The following is an 11,337-nucleotide window of genomic DNA, read 5'->3' as shown; positions in this document are numbered from 1 at the left end:
TTTCCTTGTTCATGATAATTGTCTTTATTCATGCTATAATCGTGTTATCCGGAAATCGTAATACATGTGTGAATAATAGACACCAACATGTCCCTAGTAAGCCTCTAGTTGACTAGCTCGTTGATCAACAGATAGTCATGGTTTCCTGACTATGGACATTGGATGTCATTGATAACGAGATCACATCATTAGGAGAATGATGTGATGGACAAGACCCAATCCTAAACATAGCTTAAAGATCGTATAGTTCGTTTGCTAGAGTTTTTCCAATGTCAAAGTATCTTTTCCTTAGACCATGAGATCGTGTAACTCCTGGATACCGTAGGAGTGCTTTGGGTATACCAAACGTCACAACGTAATTGGGTGACTATAAAGGTAGACTACGGGTATCTCCGAAAGTGTCTGTTGGGTTGACACGGATCAAGACTGGGATTTGTCACTCCGTATGACGGAGAGGTATCACTGGGCCCACTCGGTAATGCATCATCATAATGAGCTCAAAAGTGACCAAGTGTCTTGTCACGGGATCATGCATTACGGTACGAGTAAAGTGACTTGCCGGTAACGAGATTGAACGAGGTATTGGGATACCGACGATCGGATCTCGGGTAAGTAACATACCGATTGACAAAGGGAATTGTATACGGGGTTGCTTGAATCCTCGACATCGTGGTTCATCCGATGAGATCATCGAGGAGCATGTGGGAGCCAACATGGGTATCCAGATCCCGCTGTTGGTTATTGACCAGAGAGCGATCTCGGTCATGTCTACATGTGTCCCGAACCCGTAGGGTCTACACACTTAAGGTTCGGTGACGCTAGGGTTGTAGGGATATGTATATGCAGTAACCCGAATGTTGTTCGGAGTCCCAGATGAGATCCCGGACGTCACGAGGAGTTCCGGAATGGTCCGGAGGTAAAGAATTGTATATAGGAAGTGCTATTTCGGCCATCGAAACAAGTTTCGGGGTCATCGGTATTGTATCGGGACCACCGGAAGGGTTTCGGGGGTCCACCGGGTGGGGCCACCTATCCCGGAGGGCCTCATGGGCTGAAGTGGGAAGGGATCTAGCCCAAAGTGGGCTGGGGCGCCACTTCCCCCTAGGGCCCATGCGCCTAGGGTGGGGAAACCCTAAAAGGAAGAGTCCTAGGAGGGGAAGGCACCTCCTAGGTGCCTTGGGGAGGAGGGATTCCTCCCCTTGGCCGCACCCCCTAGGAGATTAGATCTCCTAGGGCCGGCGCCCCCCCCTTGGCCCTCCTATATATAGTGGGGAGATGGAGGACTTCTTACCTTGATCTTTGGTGCCTCCCTCTCCCTCTCCAACACATCCTCCTCCTCCATAGTGCTTGGCGAAGCCCTGCCGGAGTACTGTAGCTCCATTAACACCACGCCGTCGTGCTGCTGCTGGAGCCATCTTCCCCAACCTCTCCTTACCCTTGCTGGATCAAGAAGAAGGAGACGTTACGCTGACCGTACGTGTGTTGAACGCGGAGGTGCCGTCCGTTCGGCGCTAGGATCTCCGGTGATTTGGATCACATCGAGTACGCCTTCCTCATCCCCGTTCTTTGAACGCTTCCGCGCGTGATCTACAAAGGTATGTAGATGCAATCCAATCACTCGTTGCTAGATGAACTCCTAGATGGATCTTGGTGAAACCGTAGGAAATTTTTTGTTTTCTGCAACGTTCCCCAACACTAATAGCAGCTAGGCAGTATAGATCAGGATGGAAGATAGTATGAAGCCAATCAGAACAAGCAGTCACACGATGAAGACAAATAGATAATGCAAACAGGCAATGACTTCACAAGGACCAATCTGCAAATAAAGAGATAGGAAAGATAGAACCAGTGGTTCGTTGAAGACAATGATTTGTTGGACCAGTTCCAGTTGCTGTGACAACTGTACGTCTGGTTAGGGAGGCTGAGATTCAACTCAGAAGACCGCGTCTTCACCTTATTCCCCTTGAGCTAAGGACACCCAGTCCTCGCCCAATCACTCTGGTAAGTCTTCAAGGTAGACTTCCAAACCTTCACAGACTTCGTTCACCGGCGATCCACAATGACTCTTGGATGTTCAGAACGCGACGCCTAACCGGTTGGAGAATTCACAGTCCTCAAGTGTAATAAGTCTTCAGATCACACAGACAGGAAGACTTTAGTGATGCCTAACACTCTTTGGCTCTGGGTGTTTAGGGCTTTGTCCTCGCAATGAATTCTCTCTCAAAGGATTCGAGGTGGGTTGCTCTCAAAGACAGAAGCCGTACACTAACTCTGAGCAGCCAACCAATTTATGGTGTAGGGGGTGGGCTATTTATAGCCACTAGGCAACCCGACCTGATTTGTCCGAAATGACCCTGGGTCACTAAGGAACTGACACGTGTTTCAACGGTCAAATTTCAAACACACACGGCAACTTTACTTGAGCTACAAGCAAAGCTGACTTATTCAGCTCTGGATAAGATTTGCTCTCATTGTCTTCGCTCGAAGACATAGGATTTTGGTTAAGCATCATTTCAGTCATTCTGACTGGTTCACTTGGACCCCACTTAACAGTACGGTGGTTCCTATGACTCAACAAAGAAGAAAATGAAACAACAAAACAACTAAGTCTTCGCGCTTCATAGTCTTCACAAAATGTCTTCTCTTGTCATAGTCTTCAATGTGAATACATTCACATACCACCTTGTCTTTAATGTCTTCATACATTTTTAGGGGTCATCTCCGGTAGGTAAATCGAATCAATGAGGGACTTCTACCTGTGTTATCCTGCAATTCTCACAAACACATTAGTCCTTCAACCAGGTTTATCGTCAATACTTCAAAATCAACTAGGGGTGGCACTAGATGCACTTACACCTCCTCTCCAAACGACGGGATTGCGCCGCGAGTAGGGCCCTGGTGTACGTGGCGCTCGCCACAGGCGAGCTCGTCGGGCGGCGTCACGGCAAGGCGGCGCGGCGCGAGCACTTCCACGGACTTCCCGTCTCCTCAAGCTTCTCCACCAACGCCCGTGTGCTCGACCGCGAGGGCCGCCACGACGTCGGCCGTGACCTGCTCGACGAAATGCCGCTGCCTACTTGAACCTCAACACTGCTCCTGGGGTGCAACGAGTGGAAAAATTTGCGCCCCCATGCTAAAATTTTCGCCGGCAGCCCCCCAAGCGGCGGAAGAAATGCCTCCTGGGGGTGCCAACGAGTGGAGATGCTCTAAGCACATAGGCTCCTGAACTTTGGCCACATTGCGTGAGATTGATAAGAGCAGACAAGAAAGAGGATATAGTTTTGCTGACAGCGACGGCATTCAAGCACATCATGTAGCATTGCCGGAATACCATACATACATCGACACGTACGATGCCACCATTCAACGATCGAGTTGAGTACCGAGTGCCCTATCCTTCATGGCACCTCGCAGCACACCAAAGGGAAAGAGGGTATAATAATTAACCAATCGTAATATGGTTTTCTGCGTTTCTACTACTGACTTATAACATGAAAAGAAATCCATTATATAAATCCAAGCAATCTGGACAGGGCAATATATTTGTATTACTTTCAAGGATAATGATCACGCAAGGCACCAGCAGACGGTTAAATTATCCTACATAGTACATGATTCTCATAAGGTGCTAGGATAAATATCATTTACCGATGAAAGAATGGTGAATATATGACATTGTAGAAAACAAGAGTATTTCGCAAAACAAATAAAAAAATACAAGAGTTGCCAATAGAACTCAGACACAAAATAATCCATGGAACAAGTGTTTTTCATTTGCAAAAATCGTAGAACACCTTATAATCGTACTCTCTTACTAATCCAGTGACTGAAACGCATCAAAGAAATGCATCGCCATTCAACCTTCGAAATTAAGACGCTGGTGATCTATCGTGATTTGAGACACCCAGCATATGAACCAATTCAAGATCGACACAAGTCCAAGAGCTTCTTGTGTCATCATGGGACGATAACAAAATCCTGGTTAGTGTCACATCGTCAGTTTAACACAAACGCTACTGTCAACATGAGACAGCAGCACAAACATTACTAATACACAAAGCTTGCATCGACAGAAAAGCACGAATACGGTGGCGTGCACTCATAAACAACCGCAGATGACAGTGGGGTGTGCTAAGAAACACTAGAAGGTCAATACGCAGCCCAGGTTAATTGCTTCACAGTAAAAATGGGGCAGGAAAGATGTCACTTTCTAATGATGCACAAGTTCACTACAGTACAAATTGCAAAAAAGGATAGCCAAATATCCAATTTGACTAACCTTGGGTACATCATAACTTTTGGCACCTGGAAGTGAAGTGAAGAAGTCCACATACTTTCAGGTGACAACCAAGGAGAATGTGCCATCGCCATTTTGAGTACATTTTTCCTCAGAGAATTTCATTCATCTCAACCATGGTCAAGATAACCATTTCCATCTTCGACGGCTCACTACAACTTTAAAGCATAAAGCACGACCCCCTAATCATATTGTCTATGGGCGCGATTCATGGGAGAACCACATAGCATAATCAGCTAGGCACAGAGATGTCACAATAGCTGGATTGTTAAAGAGAGCTGCACTAGGTCTTCTGGCCTTCGCTGTGAGTGAGCTCAACTTTGTGAATCTGGAGCTTTTTCACTGGCATTAACTGTTTCACAAGCAACTGCAGTAACTGAGTTGGCGTCAGGGTTAACATCTGGAATTTGATCAGGCTTCTCCTCCTGCATCTCGACATCATGGCTACCAGGCAGCCCCTCCGCTTCTGCGTCAGCCATCTCTTCATCACCATCACCTCCTGCATACTGTGTTCCATTGGGCACTGCAGCAGGATGCTCTGCCGGCCTTTCAGGCTCTACATCAACAGAACCTGTGTTTTCTGTGATCACTGGTCCTTCTGAATTTGGCCCATGAGCAGTAGGGTAGGGTTCAGTACACTTAGTTATGGTAGACGTGACTAGGAGGTTCTGCAAATAAGAGAGCTTAAAATTGGTAAAAACGATCAATTTCATTTTACAAAGAACTGCATTTAACCTACTAGCTGCTATTTCAAGCAACGGCTCAATAAATGGACAAGTCAAGACAGCACAGGGTAACAGAGCAAAGAACTAGATACAAAATGATGGTAAAAGTTCAGTTAGCAAACCTTCTCCAAGGCCAAAGCAAGCTTCGACAATTTTGTGTATGTTCCTTTTGGATCCAACAAAATCTGTCAACACAGAACTAGTGTAAGACTCGTTTTGAAGCAACACCAATGCAACACAGAATGAAGGTATAACCTTCTGCGAGTAACTACAGATCGCTAATAGAAACTTTAGAAGCAGATTCAAAGGGAAAATACATCACCTCACAAAGCCTTTGAAGTGTAAACGGAGGACCCTCTTCAAACCTCAAGAGAGCTGCAGAAATGTGCAAACAAAATGATCACAGATATGGCATGGTCCACAGGAAGTACATCAGATATCACCTCTTAACATCTATATTGAGGTTGAACCAACAAATCTGCAAGGTCTTCTATGAATTCAAGTGGAGATCCACTTCTAAGGCTCCATTATGGTTGTTTTGAGTGTGCAAATCTCAGTAGAATCACACTAGGACATTTTGGAGATCCACTTCTAAGGCTAGCTATTTTTTTTTAACACAAAATAAAGTTATATCTGAAACAATAAAACAAACAACAAAGCCATTAGTCCCAAACAAGTTGGGGTAGGCCAAAGAACTGCCAAAGAATTTATTTTAACCTAAATATGATTAGCCAAAGAACAGCTAGAGTAGTTTGTCCACATCAGCTTTGAAAATAAACACATCACACTGAGACCAAACCGAGTCTAGGTGTCCAGTGGAAAAAACATACAATTGAACTCTAGCAAAGTGACATACCCACAAGCAATTCAAAACCCATCTAATGCTGCCCTTATTTTAACCACACGACATAATTCCAAATATAAGATAGAAAAACATGTCAGGGATTTCTGAAACAACACGCCAACAATTTCAGTAACATAACTGAAATTTTCCAAACATGCTCTCTTATTCATGTTCTTAGAAGTAGATGTCCAGCAGTATATTTGTGGAGAGAATTCCTTATTTGGCCCTTTCTTAAAATTTGCTTCCCTTTTGGCCCTCAAAAATATATTTTTCCCTTTTTGACACTCAATTTTCATTTTGTTCCCTTCATGACACTTCCTTCAGTTTTGGCACTTCACAATGTTACGTCTAACGTGAAAATACCGTTTTACCCCTGGTGTATTATGTGACCAAAATTATTTTACAAGTCAAAAGCAGTGGTAATGTGATATGTTCTGTCTTGACTACATGAGCAAATGAAAAAAAAATCTACAATTTTACCACCGCGTAACGGATATGAATCAAATCATGCTCGAGTTCATATATCACATCTTCGGATCCCTCGGCGTGGCCAGCGGCCGCCAAGACAGAGTCCGCGTTCGGCGCTGCTCCCTGATGTCTCTACGTCAAGAACTCGGCTCCCAGAATACACAGGTGAGCAGCTCGTCTTGTCGCGTCACACACCCACACAAACTAAAATACAACAGTAGCTAGCACACGCACCCTGCGCGAGCGGCAGCACACACACCCAGCGCGAGCTGCAACACACACAAGCACACATCACAAACTCACGACACGCGGCAGCACACAGACTAGCACACATCACACACGCACACGGAAGCACACGCGTTGCATGCCCTAACGCTAAAAACATGCACGACGACGAGCATGAAGACCCTTCTCCGCCACTGCGCCACCATGGCCGTCGAGGCCGAGAACGCACGACCCTTCTCCGCTGCGCTACCATGGCCGTCTATGGCTGCTGCAGGTCTGTGGCCCTCCTCCGTCGCCCCTGCATGGCCGCCCGACGCCGATACCGTATGGCCCAAGGCCGCTGCCCCGCCATGACCCTCCTCCACCTTTGCTCCATGGCCGCCCGACGCCGCGCTGCACAGGCCGCCGTCCGCCGTCAATCCGCAGCAACAGCATCGGTCTTGCACTCCGATATATCGCACCATCACTCTCTCAGCCTCGCGCCGCCGCCGTTTGCCTCGTACAATTACCACACCATAGTCGAGAGAGAAGATGCGTTGGAGATTCTTTTTACCAATGAGCTAAAGCAGGGGTAAAAACGACCTTTCATGTTGCACTTCACGGTGTTGGTGGTCAAAACTGACAGAAGTGTCATGAAGGGAACAAAACAAAATTTAAGTGTCAAAAAGAGAAAAATATATTTTTGAGGGCCAAAAAGGGAAGCAAATTTTAAGAAAGGGTCAAATAAGGAATTCTCTCATATTTGTGCCTGGACTGAAATGACATAAAAGAGTCCAGTTCATATTCTTAAAGGTCAACATGAATTGCGCCTGGATTGTGAACCATACTGAATTTAATAAGCTGAACTTAGTGAGAGGACACTAGGAGTCTGGGACCATATGAGATTATAAGGGTTTGAGAATTACATATACGTATCATATAATATAGAGAATTTTGTTAAAACTTTAACATCGGAACAGCAGCAAATTAAGACTCGAGACAAATTATCTTTGGTAGAAACTGAGAAAACTGAAGATTCATAACAGTACCATCATTGAGCTGGCTAAACAGCTCTGAGTGCGTCTCTCTAAATAAGGAATTCTGTTGCTGCCCGTCCTCTTGGATTGCCATTTGAGCCTCAGAATATTCACCCAAGACCTTGATGTGTGAAATGATGGAAATCAGTTCAGAAAATAAGTAAAGCTACTATAATCTGATGAACATAGCCAATACAACGATCTAGAAACAATGTGAAACTTTTTGATGGCATACCTCCCCATACCTGCATCAATTGGAGAGACAGCAATCTCTTGAGAAAACTCCAGTCGTGCCTGTAAGACGGAAGTTAATCCCAAGGCCAAGAGTAGAAGTAATCCCACTATAGTAATTTTGTCCAAATGCCCCTGACCATCTCTCTTGAAAATAACACGTGAACAGCTAAATCAACCTAAAGTTTGGTTCACCTAGAAGAATAAAACTACTAAAAGTAGCACTAAGGGGGTTACTTCTTTTCAAATGATAGCTATTAACCCAATGAAACACATTTTATCCAAAGAGAAAACACATGAGGAAGAAAACTGAATTACAAATTGCAGACCTCGAACACAAATATGAAGCATGAAGTTGCTTGCGACATTCAAGAACCTCTAAGTAAGATTTAAAGTATGTAAATTCATCAGGGATTGGAATCTAGGGAGCAATGAATCCAGTATTATACCAGAACTTCCCCGTCTCAGCTATAACTTCGATGATGGCTCTCATTTCCTCAGGAGTAACATTGACAGCTCCGTCATCATCCCTATAATGAAATACATTTTTCGAATGTTTAGAACCAAATAAAAAAACTGGATTCAGCAAATTGTGTATTTAAATATTAACAAGTTGAAATATCAAAATGTCTAGCTATGTTACTTACTGCAATTTTAAGTCAATGAGTTTAAGATAAGAGTATATGTATGTGTTGCAAGAAAAAAAATCCCATCTTACAGTCATAGCATGAATTTTGAAGGCCGAATATATCACTGAATAGTTAAATAAACTTAACCCGATGCAGACCGAGTGTGAGAACATGAAAGGGGAAGGTGTGTACTTGCTTGTTCTGTTATCTTGTGTCCAAACAGATTTTTATTTCTATATTTGAAATGCACTGAATATGCATTAGTGTGAACCATCTATACTTGTATGGGTGAGTGCTCATATTTTACTCACACATACAATCTGTCTTGATATAAGTGAACACTCTCCCACCTCCCGCGTGAGTGAGGTGAGAGAAAATGCCTATAGATGGTTCCTCGAAGAAAAGAAGATGTACACATCTCTGCACTCATAAACATTTAATGCAATTTCTATGTTTGTTGAAATCAGAAGCAATATGAAATTACGAACTTGGTTCTATTCAAGCATATCACCAACTCAGCAACAAGTTGACAGCGATCACAATGAATATACAACATCGCCAATACAGTATTGATATGGCATGGGAAATGAAAGCAACCACAATGTAGTGATGTAATAGATCTAAACAAACTACAAATTCTAGGGAAATACAGGGTTGGATAAACATTTGAATGCAAACCATACAGAAAAGAAAGTGAGAATGACCCCAAAGAAAATGCATAGCCATGGGGTGATGTGATAGTGCGAGTCTGCAAGAGAAAAGAAGTGATTGTGTGTTTAATGGACGGAAAAATGTGCGTCAGCACAATGGTTGTTGGATTCTTATTTCACCATTCTTTAACTTTACTTGCATTCAGGTTAGCTGGTATGCACAAGCATCTACCTGGCCTCACTTCAAACTCATACAAGCAACCAATGCAGCAATAGCCACGCGTCACACATCCCTCAGTGATAACCAACTATTGTCCAGGTAACATGGGCATCTTTATCCTCTGTACTCTATGTCTCTACCCAAGTACCCATGCATGCACAGATAAGCTTCACTACCTAACAATCATTGAAAGCTTCTAGTGAAAAGGAAAAGGACAATAATTAAAGCTAGATCTACAGAACCACAGCGGCCACACAAATTTGAATGGATTACCCGTGCTTCCTGTCCTGGGTGGTCGCATCCTTGATAGGATGATCCGCGTCAGCAGCTGCTTCAGTCATCACCATGGGTGCTGCCACGCCATCAGCACGCTGATCTGCATCTACATCTGCTTCAATCATCACCATGGGTGCTGCCACGGCGCCAACACGCGGTTCTGCGTCGACCGCCTCCTCTGGAACCACCATAGGCACTGTCGAGCCCTCAACACGCTGGTCTGCATTGACAGCTGCCTCTGGCACCACCATAGGAACTGTCGAGCCCTCGACATGCTGGTCTGCGTTGACAGCTGCCTCTGGTACCACCACAGGCGCTGTCAAGCCCTCGACATGCTGGTCCGCTTGGACAGCCGCCTCCGGCACCACCATGGGCACTGAAGAGCGCTCGATATCCTGCTCTGCGTCAACAGACGCCTCTGGCACCACCATGGGCACCGTCGAGCCCTCGACGGCCTGACCTGCATGGTCAGCCGCCTCCGGAGCCACCCTGGGCATCGTCGAGTTCTCCGTCGCCGCACCCTCCATTCCCAACTCTTCCGACAACTGCAAAAGGCAACAATTCTTAGACAAGAAATTCAGCTATTCACCACATCGTCCTGATTCCCTTAAACATCACTAATCTTTCCACATCCTAGCTAACGTAGGCAGTGGCAGTCTCGTCATCTTCCCCGCATCTCCCATGGAAGCACCCCTTCCCCATCTCGAAATAAAGATTCATCTTAGCGCTACAGCCACATGCTAGCTCCCCTGCGCCCCCAACCCTAGCTAGCTCATGGCCACGACGTATCCGCGTCCCAACAGCATGTACCACCACCAATCACGGCCAAATCACGGAACGGACGACCGCATCGAGGCAATGGGACGGCACCGAACCAGCACCCACGCAATATCCGGGACTCGAGCCTCCCCATGCCCAATCAACAGACGCAGCAACAAGCACGCTCCCGATCCAAACCAGCAAGGGAGGGCTCCGCGGAACCCGAAAGCCGGGAGAAGCGAGAGCCAAGGAGTGCGGGAGGGGGGGGGGGGGGGGGGGGGGGGGGGGGGGGGGGGGGGGGGGGGGGGGGGGGAGGGAGGGGCGCACCTAGGACCTCGCTTTCCTGCGGCGGTGGTGGCGGAATGGTGGCCGGGCGGGGCGAGCTCCGTGCGGCGGCCTGAGGAGCGGCGAGTGGGAGGCCGGCTGCGCGAGGGGCCTGCCTGGCTGGCAACCTGGCTAGGGTGGATCAGGACGAGAGAAGGTTGGGTGGAATCAGGATCGAACTATTACAAAACAGTAATTAGCCACCTACGGCTTTCCACAGCGATTTGACGTCTGCAGCCGTTAGATTAGGCTTTTCAACGTCCCAGATACCGTGAGCATACCTGCCCTGCGTAGCCTCCCGTCTTTTACAATCAAGCCCAACGTAATCGGGCTGCTACTCCTCAGACCAACCTGGCCGAGACTCCTTGGGCCACGCGGGCACGAAGGGGTGACTTTTTTATCGGGCTATTTTCATTTGTAGCTAATCGCGGAGTGATTAAAAAAACATGGAATGAACGAGGTTGCATGCAATCGTGTGGACTGTGGAGCGATGCAAATCAATTATGTTGGCTTAATCACGCAGCACCCATGCATGCCCGATTTAAGCTGACCTACATTTCTATCGGTGAATGCGGTTAGCAGATACGCGCGTTTAATTGCTTTTCGCAGGTGACTCCAATTAAATACTTGTGATAAGACCGATTGGGACGGTGAGGTTGTTAGTGGCCGGCGT

At 46.3% G+C, this 11,337-nt stretch overlaps 1 protein-coding gene across 2 annotated transcripts; it reads right to left on the bottom strand.

Annotated features, from left to right (window-relative positions):
- Window positions 1-4,129: 4,129 nt before the first annotated feature.
- Window positions 4,130-10,862, bottom strand: LOC125519660 (serine/threonine-protein phosphatase 4 regulatory subunit 2-A-like). 2 transcript variants are annotated; one of them, XM_048684390.1, is made up of 8 exons: window positions 10,668-10,862; window positions 9,579-10,126; window positions 8,256-8,336; window positions 7,821-7,869; window positions 7,588-7,696; window positions 5,345-5,397; window positions 5,145-5,207; window positions 4,130-4,965 (listed from the first exon to the last, which is right to left on the bottom strand). In XM_048684390.1, exons 2-8 carry the CDS (start codon window positions 10,106-10,108, stop codon window positions 4,612-4,614), a joined length of 1,239 nt encoding a protein of 412 aa, XP_048540347.1. In that variant the 5' UTR covers window positions 10,109-10,126; window positions 10,668-10,862; the 3' UTR covers window positions 4,130-4,611. The 2 variants fall into 2 exon arrangements, with proteins under 2 accessions (XP_048540347.1, XP_048540348.1); XM_048684391.1 differs by having other exon boundaries at window positions 10,675-10,834.
- Between the last annotated feature and the right edge of the window lie 475 nt (window positions 10,863-11,337).

This window comes from Triticum urartu, chromosome 7 (genome assembly GCF_003073215.2).
Source record: "Triticum urartu cultivar G1812 chromosome 7, Tu2.1, whole genome shotgun sequence".
NCBI lineage: Eukaryota > Viridiplantae > Streptophyta > Magnoliopsida > Poales > Poaceae > Triticum > Triticum urartu.
Note: the sequence above shows the minus strand (reverse complement) of the source record. Positions and strands in the feature narration are given on the sequence as shown.

Coding starts and splice junctions, on each gene's coding strand:
- LOC125519660 (XM_048684390.1), bottom strand. CDS start 10,108: ATGGAGGGTGCGGCGACGGAGAACTCGACGATGCCCAGGGTGGCTCCG. Junction 7,870..8,255: donor GCTGAGACGGGGAAGTTCTG/GTATAATACTGG, acceptor TCCGTCTTACAG/GCACGACTGGAGTTTTCTCA. Junction 7,697..7,820: donor TGTCTCTCCAATTGATGCAG/GTATGGGGAGGT, acceptor TCACACATCAAG/GTCTTGGGTGAATATTCTGA.